The following is a 13892-nucleotide window of genomic DNA, read 5'->3' as shown; positions in this document are numbered from 1 at the left end:
TATTAATGAATGCTATGCATACCATCGGCAGTGCAAGAACCGACATCAGCAGAGGAGTCGCCTCGGCCAAAGCCAAAGCAGAAATTGCGTGACAACTTCGAAGCAACAGTTGAACAGCAGGAGACTCGAGTGCACAAGACCTGGGACCTGGAGAGTGACCTGAGCACGAGGTCGCTCAACATGAGGAATATCATCGAGCGACACGAAACGATCACGGCGGAGGAAGCGCCGAAACCGGAGAAGAAGTTGACTGGCATCCTCAAGAAGACATCCAGTTCCAACATCCTTATTACAGATACACGGGCAGAAAAGACCACGCACGGTATGTATCGAAAAAATATTTTATAAGGTGGTCGTAACATGAGGATGTGCTATTCTATGCTTGCACCTCTTACCAATAGAAAAATAGCATGCATATAAACGCACGGGCCTTTTCGTTGTAGCCGAGTCCGCTGACGACATCTTGGACACCCTGACGGAGGACCAGATCGCCAAGCTCTCAGAGGAGTTCGACCTGCGAGCTCAAGAAGACGGGGTCATCAAAACAAGGGAATCAATGGAGGAGCTAAGTACAGGATACCGGGTTACCAGCACGACAGAAGTTGACCATCCCGAAGGAGCCAAGTTCGAGAGGAAAACGTCCTACACTGAGATCAAACTCCAGCAGCCCAGCAAGGAGGAGGGTGAGTGTTTGGTCTTAGTATGCATTGTAACTCAGATTGTGTGATATTATCGTCTCATTTGAATGCTGTGGATCCCAGTAGGCTTTTTTTTAAGTGTCGAGTCGCAGAAAGGCATCCTTTGGAGTATATCACACTATCTGAGTGTTGTACATGACTGAAGTGCATGATAGAAACTAGAGATATTGTAAATAGCTCCCCTTTTAGTTGTAAGCCCTTCCTTAGTTGTCCCTGATGTTTATGTTGCTCCTTTTATGGAACGTATAAAACAAGAAAGAAAATCCGAAGGTGAGTATAGTGCACATGATGATCAATTACTTTGAATCTATTGTTGAATCTCAGGTACCTCTGAAGACGATCTCAGCGATCATGACGTTTCTGACGAGGACAAAAAGCCGAGAGACAGAGACATAATGACACTTAAGACACAAAAACTCACCGCTACACTGTGAAAGATCTATCTGAGTTATCGATCAGAAACAACAACAGAATTAGCACAACGTTGATAAGTCAGACACAGGAAACTGCAGCATTCTCATAAGAAAACCACAAAGACACAAGTTAGCACAAACCTGTTAGTAGTTAAGGCCAGAAAATCTAGCATAGGAAAACCCAAGCAGACCAGTGAAGAGACCTTCAGGTAAGCGAGCCGAGATAAAACGAAACCTAGTAGACAAGAGTGAAGCAGGCAGGAAGAGCCTGAGGATGTAAGGGGAAAACCTGGTAAGCCTGGTCGGCCAGGCGAAGAAGAGCCTTCTAAGAGGAAGCCAGGCAAGCCCGGAAGGCCAGGAGAGGAAGAGCCTGAGGACGTAAGGAGGAGACCAGGCAAGCCCGGAAGGCCAGGAGAAGAAGAGCCTGATGACGTAAGGAGGAGACCAGGCAAGCCTGGAAGGCCAGGAGAGGAAGAGCCTGATGACGTAAGGAGGAGACCAGGCAAGCCCGGAAGGCCAGGAGAGGAAGAGCCTGATGACGTAAGGAGGAGACCAGGCAAGCCCGGAAGGCCAGGAGAGGAAGAGCCTGATGACGTAAGGAGGAGACCAGGCAAGCCTGGAAGGCCAGGAGAGGAAGAGCCTGATGACGTAAGGAGGAGACCAGGCCAGCCCGGAAGGCCAGGAGAGGAAGAGCCTGATGACGTAAGGAGGAGACCAGGCAAGCCCGGAAGGCCAGGAGAGGAAGAGCCTGATGACGTAAAGAGGAGGCCAGGCAAGCCCGGAAGGCCAGGAGAGGAAGAGCCTGATGACGTAAGGAGGAGACCAGGCAAGCCTGGAAGGCCAGGAGAGGAAGAGCCTGATGACGTAAGGAGGAGACCAGGTAAGCCTGGAAGGCCAGGAGAGGAAGAGCCTGATGACGTAAGGAGGAGACCAGGCAAGCCCGGAAGGCCAGGAGAGGAAGAGCCTGATGACGTAAGGAGGAGACCAGGCAAGCCTGGAAGGCCAGGAGAGGAAGAGCCTGATGATGTAAGGAGGAGACCAGGCAAGCCCGGAAGGCCAGGAGAGGAAGAGCCTGATGATGTGAAGAGGAGACCAGGCAAGCCCGGAAGGCCAGGAGAAGAAGAGCCTGATGATGTAAGGAGGAGACCAGGCAAGCCTGGAAGGCCAGGAGAAGAAGAGCCTGATGATGTAAGGAGGAGACCAGGCAAGCCTGGAAGGCCAGGAGAGGAAGAGCCTGATGACGTAAGGAGGAGACCAGGCAAGCCTGGAAGGCCAGGAGAGGAAGAGCCTGATGATGTGAAGAGGAGACCAGGCAAGCCTGGAAGGCCAGGAGAGGAAGAGCCTGATGACGTAAGGAGGAGACCAGGCAAGCCTGGAAGGCCAGGAGAGGAAGAGCCTGAAGATTACGAGCCAGTTGAAGATGAAGATTTTGATGCATATAAGGAGACTCATTTATCTACTAGAGTTCACAGGTCATTTGAAAGTAGCACTGTCAAACAGTCTACTGTTAGTAGTACACTTATATCAAGAACTGAGCAGTTAATATCAACAAAGACATATGATTCTGAGGAAGATTATGAACCAGACCAAATAAAGGAAATACTAGGTGATGAGCCAGAAACTAGAGATGGAGACAAGGAACCTAGGAGATTTAGCCCTCTCAGGCCAGGAGAAAAGCCTGATGCCAAAAGAGTTATCCACGTGATACAGTTAAAGAACCAAGGAAAGGTAGCCCAGGTGACAAAGATAAAGAGCCCAGAAAATTCAGTCCTGGAAGACCTGGTGAAAGAGACAAAGAACCTAGAAATATTAGCCCTGGAAGACCTGGTGATAGAGACAAAGAACCCAGAAAGGTTAGTCCAGGAAGGCCAAGTGACAAAGACAAGGAACCCAAAAAAGTTGGAAGGCCAAGTGAAGCAGGAAAAGAACCCAGGAAGTATAGTCCTGGAAGACCGGGTGACAAAGACAAAGAACCAAGGAAAGTTATCCCTGGCAAGCCAGGTGATAAAGAGAAAAACCCCAGAAAGCTCAGTCCTAGGAAACCTAGTAAACCAGATGATGAAGAGCCAGTTTCTGGCGATGATTCTGATACATATGAGTTGTCAACAACAGTACGAAAAACATATGAAACTAGTGACATCAGGCGATCCGCTGTTAGCAGAGCAGTGGTTTCTCGAACAGAGAAAATTGTGACCAGCCACACAACTGAGTCTGATGAGGAGATAAAAAAAATACGAAGACCAAGAGAAGAATCTCCAGAGAAACCAGACAAGAAAACATTAAGCAAAGAACCAGTTGATGAAAGAGAGCCTGCCAGACGAAAGCCAAGCAAACCAGGTGATCGACCAGAGAAGGGAAGGATGAAACCTGGAGATGGGAAGATTAGTCCTAGAAAACCAGGTGACGAACCAGAAGTTACGAAAAAGAAGCCAGGAAGGCCAGGAGAAACAGACACAGGCAAGAGACCGAGCAGAGATAAGCCAGATAAGCCTGATGATGATGATGATATTAGGAAAAAAACAGGTAGACCAGGTGAAGAGCCTGAATATTTAAGAAGAAAACCAAGCAGGCCAGGCGAGGAAGAACCGGAAGATGTTAGGAGACCACAAAAACCTGGAAAGCCAGCTGAGAAAGAGCCTGGAGACATTAAGAGGAAGCCAGGCAGGCCAAGTGAAGAAGAACCAGAAGATATTAGGAGGAGACCAAGCAGACCAGACGAAGATGAACCTGATTATATTAAAAAAAGACCAGATAGACCTGATGAAGAACCCTTAGATATAATTAGGAGACCAGGCAGACCAGGAGATGAAGAGCCAGAAGACATGAGGGAAAGACCAGATAGGCCAGGTGAACCTGATACATACGACACTGAGATAAATGTCACAAGAAGGGAAACCTTTGAGAGGAGTGCTGTTCAAAGATCCACTGTAAGTACAGTGGTATCTAGAACAGACGAATCTGTGACAAGCCAGATCATTGATTTTGAGGATGTAGAACATACGAAATCTATGCGAAAACCAAAGGAAGAAGCTCCTGGAAAGAAAAGCATAAAACCAATTAGCGGAAAGCCAGGGGTCACAAAGAAAGTAAGTAGACCAGGTAATGAAGAACCTGAGGATATCAAGAAACATCCAAGCAAAACAGGAAAGCCTGGTAGGCCGAGTGACAAAGAACCAGAGGAAACCATAAGAAGACCAGGCAAACCTGGAAGGACAGATGATGAGAAACCTGAAGATAGCAAAAAGAGACCAAGCAAGCCTGGTAAGCCAGGTAAGGATGAGCCTGAAGATCTTAAGAGGAGGCCAGGCAAGCTCGGAAGGCCAGGAGAGGAAGAGCCTGATGACGTAGGCAGGAGACCAGGCAAGCCCGGAAGGCCAGGAGAGGAAGAGCCTGATGACGTAAGGAGGAGACCAGGCAAGCCTGGAAGGCCAGGAGAGGAAGAGCCTGATGACGTAAGGCAGGAGGCCAGGCAAGCCCGGAAGGCCAGGAGAGGAAGAGACCTGATGACGTAGGAGGAGACCAGGCAAGCCTGGAAGGCCAGGAGAGGAAGAGCCTGATGACGAAGGCAGGAGACCAGGCAAGCCTGGAAGGCCAGATGAGGAAGAGCCGATGACGTAAGGAGGGACCAGCAAGCCGAAGCCAGGAGAGGAGAGCCTGATGACGTAAGGAGGAGCCAGACAAGCCGGAAGGCCAGGAGAGGAAGAGCCTGATGACGTAAGGAAGAGACCAGGCAAGCCCGGAAGGCCAGAGAGGAAAAGAGTACAACGAGAAGGAAACCTAGAGAGGAGTACCATCAAGGCACAGTGAAGGCCGAGGAAGGAAGATGATGATAAGCAGACCGTGAACTGAAGAACCGAAGTAAAGGCCTGGAAGGCCAGGAGAGGAAGAGCCTGATGACGTAAGGAGGAGACCAGGCAAGCCCGGAAGGCCAGGAGAGGAAGAGCCTGATGACATAAGGAGGAGACCAGGCAAGCCCGGAAAGCCAGGAGAGGAAGAGCTTGATGACGTAAGGAGGAGACCAGGCAAGCCTGGAAGGCCAGGACAGGAAGAGCCTGATGACGTAAGGAGGAGACCAGGCAAGCCTGGAAGGCCAGGAGAGGAAGAGCCTGATGACGTAAGGAGGAGACCAGGCAAGCCTGGAAAGCCAGGAGAAGAAGAGCCTGAGGACGTAAGGAAGAGACCAGGCAAGCCGGAAGGCCAGGAGAGGAAGAGCCTGATGACGTAAGGAGGAGACCAGGCAAGCCTGGAAGGCCAGGAGAGGAAGAGCCTGATGACGTAGGCAGGAGGCCAGGCAAGCCTGGAAGGCCAGGAGAGGAAGAGCCTGATGACGTAAGGAGGAGACCAGGCAAGCCTGGAAGGCCAGGAGAGGAAGAGCCTGATGATGTAAGGAGGAGACCAGGCAAGCCTGGAAGGCCAGGAGAGGAGAGCCTGATAAACAAAAGGTAGGAGACCAGGCAAGCCTGGAAGGCCAGGAGAGGAAGAGCCTGATGACGTAAGGAGGAGACCAGGCAAGCCCGGAAGGCCAGGAGAGGAAGAGCCTGATGATGTGAGGAAGAGACCAGGAAGGCCAGATGAACCTGATACATATGAGGAAACTGAGTTATCTGTAACGAGAAGGGAAATTTTAGAGAGAAATGCAGTCCAAAAATCAACAGTAAGTACTACTTTGATGGCAAGAACAGATGAATCTGTGATTAGCCAAATCACCGAGTTCGAAGAACCTGAAGATATAAAGAGAAGACCAAGTAGGCCAGGGAAGCCTAGTAAACCAGATGATAATGAACCTGTGGATAGTAAAAGGAGACCAGGAAGGCCAGGAGAGGAGGAACCTGAAGATGAAAGAAAACCAAGCAAACCTGATGCCATTACAAAGAGACCGGGCAGGCCAGATGAGAAACCTGGGGATATTAGGAGGAGACCGAGCAAGCCAGGTGAGGAACCTGAAACTGACGATATTACGAAACGTTATGACTTGACAACGTATGACGACATATCTAGAACTGAAGTTGTACAGGAAACATTAGTACAAAGAAGCATTGAGGAAACATCTTTCCGTAGCACAGTTGTAAGTGAGGCTGTTGTTTTGGATGATACGGTATATTATGTAAGTGAAGAGTACAGCAGTGAAACAAGTGAAGAGGAAGTAGATGAAGAAACTGAAACACCAGACAAACCAAAGAAGAAACGTTCGCCAAATGATGTTTCTAAAAAGAAAACGAGGGAGACAGAGAAACGCCCAAAGAGGAGACCAGAAGACGTGAAGGCTAAGCCAGGCAAGCCTGATGAAAAGGAACCTACAGGCACTAAAAAGACCGGGAAAAGACCAGGTAAACCAGGAGATAAAGAACCTGTGGATGTTAAAGGGAGACCAGCAAGACCAGGTGACAAAGAGCCAGAGGATATTAAAAGAAAACCAGGCAGACCAACTGGCAGTAAGCCAGAAGATACTAAGAGGAGACCAGGTAAACCATCAGATAAAGAACCTGTAAAAGGGAAGCTAGGCAGGCCAGCTAAACCTGGTGAACCAGGGGAGGAAGAGCCTGAGAACATTAAGAGGCGACCAGGTAGGGTGGGTGAAAAGACACCAGATGACATTAAGAGGAAACCTGGAAGGCCAGGCGAGAAAAAACCCGAGGACGTACATAGAAGACCAGGACGGCCAGGTGAAGAAGAACCTGAAGGCATTAAGAGAAGGCCAGGCAGGCCAGGGGAGGAAGAACCTGATGGTGTAAAGAGGAGACCAGGCAAGCCCGGAAGGCCAGGAGAGGAAGAGCCTGATGACGTAGGCAGGAGACCAGGCAAGCCCGGAAGGCCAGGAGAGGAAGAGCCTGATGATGTGAGGAGGAGACCAGGCAAGCCCGGAGAGGAAGAGCCTGATGACTAGGCAGGAGACCAGGCAAGCCTGGAAGGCCAGGAGAGGAAGAGCCTGATGACGTAGGCAGGAGACCAGGCAAGCCTGGAAGGCCAGGAGAGGAAGAGCCTGATGACGTAGGCAGGAGACCAGGCAAGCCCGGAAGGCCAGGAGAGGAAGAGCCTGATGACGTAGGGAGGAGACCAGGCAAGCCCGGAAGGCCAGGAGAGGAAGAGCCTGATGACGTGGAGGAGACCAGGCAAGCCCGGAAGGCCAGGAGAGGAAGAGCCTGATGACTAGGCAGGAGACCAGGCAAGCCTGGAAGGCCAGGAGAGGAAGAGCCTGATGACGTAGGCAGGAGACCAGGCAAGCCTGGAAGGCCAGGAGAGGAAGAGCCTGATGACGTAGGCAGGAGACCAGGCAAGCCTGGAAGGCCAGGAGAGGAAGAGCCTGATGACGTAGGCAGGAGACCAGGCAAGCCCGGAAGGCCAGGAGAGGAAGAGCCTGATGACGTAGGCAGGAGACCAGGCAGGCCCGGAAGGCCAGGAGAGGAAGAGCCTGATGACGTAGGCAGGAGACCAGGCAGGCCCGGAAGGCCAGGAGAGGAAGAGCCTGATGACTAGGCAGGAGACCAGGCAGGCCAGGCGAAGAAGAACCTGAAGGTATTAAGAGAAGGCCAGGCTGGCCAGGTGAAAAGGAACCTGAAGACATTAAGAGAAGGCCAGGCAGGCCAGGTGAAAAGGAACCTGAAGACATTAGGAGAAGGCCAGGCAGGCCAGGTGAAAAGGAACCTGAGGACATTAAGAGAAGACCGGGCAGGCCAGGTGAAAAGGAACCTGAAGACACTAAGAGAAGGCCAGGCAGGCCAGGTGAAAAGGAACCTGAGGACACTAAGAGAAGGCCAGGCAGGCCAGGTGAAAAGGAACCTGAAGACATTAAGAGAAGGCCAGGCAGGCCAGGTGAAAAGGAACCTGAGGACACTAAGAGAAGGCCAGGCAGGCCAGGTGAAAAGGAACCTGAGGACACTAAGAGAAGGCCAGGCAGGCCAGGTGAAAAGGAACCTGAGGACACTAAGAGAAGGCCAGGCAGGCCAGGTGAGGAAGAACCTGAAGACATCCAGAGAACACCAAGCAGGCTAGGTGAGAAGCCAGGAGATGAAGAACCTGAGTATGTGAGGAGGACAGGTTTGCCAGATGAAGAAGAACCTGGAGATATTGTGAAAAGACCAGGCAGGCCAAGTAGACCAGATGAGGAAGAACCAGAAGATTTTAAAAGAAAACCAGGCAGGCCAGGTGAAGAACCAGAGGGTATTAGGAAGAAACCAGGAAAACCAGGTATACCAGATGAGGAAGAGCCTGAGGATATTAAAATGAGACCAGGCAGGCCAGATGATGTTACAAGGAGGCCAAGCAGACCAGGTGAAAAAGAACCTGAGGATGAGGATGAACCTGATGATGAAGAAAGGAGACCAAAGAGACCAGGTTCAAAAGACACTATTACGAAAAGATCAGGTAAACCTGTTAGCCCAGGTGAGGAAGACCCTGAAGATGTTAAGAGGAGACCAGCCAAACCAGGAGAGCCTGGTAAGATGGATGTAACAGAACCTGAAGATGCTAATAAGAAACCAAGCAGAAAACCTAGCCGGCCTGGTGAAAGGGAACCAGTAACTCCTACTAGAAAACCTAGTCGTCCAGGTGATAAGGAACCAGTGACAACTGGTAGAAAACCTAGTCAACCAGGTGAGAAGGAACCAGTGACACCTGGTAAAAAACCTAGCCGTCCTGGTGAGAAGGAACCAGTGACACCTGGCAGAAAACCAAGCCGTCCAGGTGAGAAGGAGCCATCCCCATTAGTAAGAAAATCAGTAGATAGGGAACCAGGAGTGACAAGAAAACCAAGTAAGACAGGAGAGCCTTTGAAGGACAGAAGAACACCTAGCAGATCAAGTCTTGACAGAGATGATGACGTTACCCGGCGAAGGATATCATCAACTCGTAGATCCCCATTCACAGGAAGGGAGGGCACCCCAGAATCTGATGACCTGCGACGAAGGGTTTCCCATCCAAGGAAGAATTCTCTTGATTATACTCACGGTCGGAGACCAAGCCCTGACATTGAAGGCAGGACTTACAGCACTCAGAGCCTTTCTGGAGTGTCTACTACAAGCTCTGTCCCAAGTTACATGAGGCCCCGAGGCGAATCTTGCAATTGCCGTCGCCATACACCTGAAAGAGACATTCATGAAATTGAAGACTCCATCCTCAACTCTTACAAGTATACACGATGCACCAAGAAGATCACCAAGCCACCTGTCACTTACAACTACACTTACACAATTTCACCAGATCCCTCAGCTGGAGGAGGTGGCGGTGGTTCTTATTCAGTATACTTTGGACCAAAAGACAAACCTACCCCTACTCATGCAGCTGGGTTGCCCACTCGAGTTTCTCCAGCAAGAGAAACTCCGCAAGATGATCCTTCTCGCCAGCCTGAGGATAAAGATCGTCCAAGGGATCAAGCCCACGATCCATCAGATAAACATCGGCCTGATGACAAGGGTCGTCCTGACCGCCCCGATGACAAAGATCGTCCGGGAGTAACTTATTATTATGTAGATAAATTTGGACATCGTGTGCCAGTTCCTGAAGGAGAACATCCAGATGACAAGAGTCGTCCTGGTCGCCCTGATGACAAAGATCGTCCAGATCAGCCTAATGACCAGGGTCGTCCTGGCCACCCATCAGACCGCCCTGATGACAAGGATCGTCCAGCTCGACCTTCAGATCGTCCTGATGATCAGGGCCACCCTTCAGATCGCCCAGATGACCAGGATCGTCCAGGAGTTACCTATTATTATGTGGACAAGTTTGGACATCGTGTACCCGTCCCAGAAGGAGAACATCCAGGTGATAGGCGTGGTCCTGAGCGTCCTGATGACCAGGGTCGTCCTGGCCACCCTTCAGATAGGCCAGATGATCAAGGTCGTCCAGGCCATCCCACAGATCGTCCTGAAGACAAGGATCGTCCAGGCCGTCCTTCAGATGACCAGGGTCAACCTGGGCAGCCTTCAGATCGTCCAGGAGTGACTTACTATTATGTGGACAAGTTTGGGCATCGTGTTCCGGTCCCAGAAGGAGAACGTCCAGGTGATAGGCGTGGTCCTGAGCGTCCTGATGACCAGGGTCGTCCTGGCCACCCTTCAGATAGGCCAGATGACAAGGATCGTCCCGGCCGCCCTTCAGATCGCCCTGATGATCAGGGTGAACCTGAGCAGCCTTCAGATCGTCCAGGAGTGACTTACTATTATGTGGACAAGTTTGGACATCGTGTTCCGGTCCCAGAAGGAGAACGTCCAGGTGACAGACGAAGTCCTGACCGCCCTGATGACAAGGATCGTCCTGACCGCCCTGTTTGAACGGTGATCGTCCAGGAGTTACCTATTATTATGTAGACAAGTTTGGGCATCGTGTGCCGGTCCCAGAAGGAGAACATCCAGGTGATAGGCGTGGTCCTGAGCGTCCTGATGACCAGGGTCGTCCAGGCCATCCCACAGATCGTCCTGAAGACAAGGATCGTCCAGGCCGTCCTTCAGATGACCAGGGTCAACCTGGGCAGCCTTCAGATCGTCCAGGAGTGACTTACTATTATGTGGACAAGTTTGGGCATCGTGTTCCAGTCCCAGAAGGAGAACGTCCAGGTGATAGGCGTGGTCCTGAGCGTCCTGATGACCAGGGTCGTCCTGACCACCCTTCAGATAGGCCAGATGGTCAAGGTCGTCCAGGCCATCCCACAGATCGTCCTGAAGACAAGGATCGTCCAGGCCGTCCTTCAGATGACCAGGGTCAACCTGGGCAGCCTTCAGATCGTCCAGGAGTTACTTACTATTATGTGGACAAGTTTGGGCATCGTGTTCCGGTCCCAGAAGGAGAACGTCCTGGTGACAGGCGTAGTCCTGATCGCCCTGATGACAAGGGTCCTGAACATCCTGATGATAAGGATTATCCAGGCCGCCCATCCGACCGCCCTGATGACAAGGATCGTCCTGGAGTTACCTATTATTATGTAGACAAGTTTGGGCACCGTGTGCCAGTCCCAGAAGGAGAACGTCCAGGTGACAGGCGTAGTCCTGATCGCCCTGGTGATCAAGGACGTCCAAAACATCCTGATGACAAGGATCGTCCTGACCGCCCTGACGACAAGGATCGTCCTGACCGCCCTGACGACAAGGATCGTCCTGACCGCCCTGATGACAAGGATCGTCCAGGAGTTACCTATTATTATGTGGACAAGTTTGGACATCGTGTGCCGGTCCCAGAAGGAGAACGTCCAGGTGACAGCGTAGTCCTGATCGCCCTGGTGATCAAGGACGTCCAAAACATCCTGATGACAAGGATCGTCCTGACCGCCCTGATGACAAGGATCGTCCAGGAGTTACCTATTATTATGTGGACAAGTTTGGACATCGTGTGCCGGTCCCAGAAGGAGAACGTCCAGGTGACAGGCGTAGTCCTGATCGTCCCAATGACCAGGGTCGTCCTGGCCACCCTTCAGATAGGCCAGATAATCAAGGTCGTCCAGGCCAACCCACAGATCGTCCTGAAGACAAGGATCGTCCCGGCCGCCCTTCAGATCGCCCTGATGATCAGGGTCAACCTGGGCAGCCTTCAGATCGTCCAGGAGTGACCTATTATTATGTAGACAAGTTTGGGCATCGTGTTCCGGTCCCAGAAGGAGAACGTCCTGGTGACAGGCGTAGCCCTGATCGCCCTGATGACAGGGATCGGCCAGGCCGCCCTTCAGATCGTCCTGATGATCAGGGACAACCTGGCCAGCCTTCAGATCGTCCGGGAGTGACTTATTATTATGTGGACAAGTTTGGACATCGTGTGCCGGTCCCAGAAGGAGGACGTCCAGGTGACAAAGGTCATCCTGATCAGCCTAATGACCCGGGTCGTCCTGGCCACCCATCAGATCGCCCTGATGACAAGGGTCGTCCAGGTCATCCCTCAGATCACACAGACAAACAAAATCTCCCATCAGGCAGAAGTGACGGTGTTACCTATTATTATGTAGATAAATTTGGACATCGAGTGCCAGTTCCAGAGGGAAGTCATCCTGGCACTGGAAAGGAAGTAACAAAGCATGATGATGTGGTGAAAGTAGACAAAACTCACCACACTAGCCACCATCAGGCCACCAGTCAGAGGTTTACCTCACACACTTCACACACAGCCCAACAGACATCTCAAGATATTACTCAAGCCACACATGAATCACACAGCAATCAACCCCAGACAACTCCAGAGGGAGATGTCAGGGGGAGAGAAACACAACAGACACCAGACAGAGACACACGACCTACTCCAGATAGGGACACAAGACCTCCAGCAGATGGGACAGCTGATGTGACATATTACTACGTCGACCAATATGGACATCGTATAGCTGCTTCGGAGTATGACAGGCGTGACAAATCCACAGCATCAACAGTCATTCGTGGGAAGATGCAACCCGCTACGAGCATCACTCGTGGAGATTACCTTGGTTATGAGCATGATGACAAGGGTAGAATTCTGACTTCTCCTGAGAGACAGTTGATCACAGATCATGGTAATCGACTTTTAATGACTGACCATAGTGGTCACTTGGTCTCGGGCCACACATTTACTACCATTGACGGACGTCCAACGCACGACCTTCCCGCCGGGTACATCAGACACGAGCATGATGGCGACGGGTCGTGGCGGGTCGTCGGCGGCCGTGATGCCCACATGACGTCCACCAGCTGGGAACAGGACCAGCTGTCTGCGAGTGAGCGCCGTAAGTCGCCGGTTGTCGGCTGTAACTCAGGTGGTTGAGCAGCCAGATGGGCCAGCCTAAGCCGGCCTCGCTCACATTCTTGCATCGCCATGTTGCTTCATGCGTTCCTAACAGCTTCTTTTTTTAACAATTATCTTCCCAAACTGTCCTTTATATTTGACTTTATTTTGGGCACCGTTCTTTGTTCTGCCCTCAGACCATGTTTCTGCGGTGACCATGTATTAATTGAGTCACCAATGGCACTGCACTGACATCATCTCCCAAATCATCTTGACAAAGAACGGTCCCAGTGATTGTGCTCCGACACAAACACTCTTCATACGTACACTCAAAACTCAGGAAAACTACAACAGAATATTCTGACTGATTATACCCTTTTCCCTTAACAGAAATGAGGCACTCCATGGCCTCTCCCTCCTTTAATTTACTATTCCAATTATGTTTGATTTCGATTTAGAGGACCTTAAGGTAGGTCTAATCTGTATGGTAGATAATCCTCCCATATTTTTCCCATTTACCGTTGTAGTTTATTTGCAGGTGTTGGATAACATGGATGGATTGCAACAAATAAGTACATTTCTTTCCCTAGAATATGTGTATATTTCACTTCTCTTTGACGAAATAGTAATATTATAAACTGATTAATATAAATATCTGCGGAGACCAAACATCCTTTTCGACAGGTATTCTGACCTAAAACGATGACGGTTATTTACACGCACACCTGACAGAAGTCCATTTTAACATGGTTGCAGCGGAACAACGGGCGATTCTCCACGATACTTAGGCACTGTTGTTTTCTTGTACACAAAACCGTGAATCCTGTTAAGCGGGTTAGCTCGAAACCCTTTGTTTATTATCACTGCCAGGCACACAGTCCATCGGGATAGCTCGAAACCCTTTGTTTATTATCACTGCCAGGCACACAGTCCATCGAGAATTCGAGTTTCTTTCCTGATGAAATTGGCATGTAATCATACCCATCTTCCTTCGTCTGTCAGTGACGTAAAAGGCAACTGCAATTCGAGTTATGGACGATGAGCACGTCCCTGTGACGTCATGCATGGATCCGTGACGCCACGCATGGTTTTCACGTCCAACGCACGACCT

General features: G+C 50.7%; 4 protein-coding genes across 5 annotated transcripts in view; 3 read left to right on the top strand and 1 right to left on the bottom strand.

The window, feature by feature from the left end:
- Nucleotides 1–651, top strand: part of LOC119594250 — a 6211-nt gene extending 5560 nt beyond the window's left edge. Inside the window, exons 8-9 of the mRNA XM_037943318.1 lie at nt 32–322; nt 444–651. The gene's annotated coding sequence lies outside the window, so the exon portion shown is untranslated. The remainder of the gene's footprint in view (nt 1–31; nt 323–443) is intronic.
- LOC119594249 (collagen alpha-1(VII) chain-like) overlaps nt 1–7291 on the top strand; it is a 9790-nt gene extending 2499 nt beyond the window's left edge. The window contains exons 4-12 of the mRNA XM_037943317.1: nt 32–322; nt 444–683; nt 906–968; nt 1023–1128; nt 1301–1320; nt 1422–2477; nt 4418–4568; nt 5558–6963; nt 7008–7291. Coding sequence (XP_037799245.1) covers nt 32–322; nt 444–683; nt 906–968; nt 1023–1128; nt 1301–1320; nt 1422–2477; nt 4418–4568; nt 5558–6963; nt 7008–7255 — 3581 coding nt within the window. The 3' untranslated portion in view covers nt 7256–7291. The remainder of the gene's footprint in view (nt 1–31; nt 323–443; nt 684–905; nt 969–1022; nt 1129–1300; nt 1321–1421; nt 2478–4417; nt 4569–5557; nt 6964–7007) is intronic.
- On the bottom strand, nt 1372–5263 carry LOC119594042. Of its 2 annotated transcripts, none has more exons than XM_037943072.1 (3): nt 4978–5263; nt 4612–4640; nt 1372–2507 (listed from the first exon to the last, which is right to left on the bottom strand). In XM_037943072.1, exons 1-3 carry the CDS (start codon nt 5063–5065, stop codon nt 1437–1439), a joined length of 1188 nt encoding a protein of 395 aa, XP_037799000.1. In that variant the 5' UTR covers nt 5066–5263; the 3' UTR covers nt 1372–1436. The 2 variants fall into 2 exon arrangements, with proteins under 2 accessions (XP_037799000.1, XP_037799001.1); XM_037943073.1 differs by having other exon boundaries at nt 4612–4664; nt 5002–5263.
- Nucleotides 7292–7391: 100 nt separating the features above from the next.
- The window catches only part of LOC119594247, a gene marked incomplete in the record, with an annotated part of 93703 nt that continues 87202 nt past the window's right edge, over nt 7392–13892 (top strand). The window contains 4 exon segments of the mRNA XM_037943316.1: nt 7392–7544; nt 7598–9952; nt 10504–11292; nt 11457–12782. Coding sequence (XP_037799244.1) covers nt 8332–9952; nt 10504–11292; nt 11457–12782 — 3736 coding nt within the window.

This window comes from Penaeus monodon, chromosome 33 (genome assembly GCF_015228065.2).
Source record: "Penaeus monodon isolate SGIC_2016 chromosome 33, NSTDA_Pmon_1, whole genome shotgun sequence".
Taxonomy (NCBI): domain Eukaryota; kingdom Metazoa; phylum Arthropoda; class Malacostraca; order Decapoda; family Penaeidae; genus Penaeus; species Penaeus monodon.
This window is presented reverse-complemented; position numbering and strand designations above follow the sequence as displayed.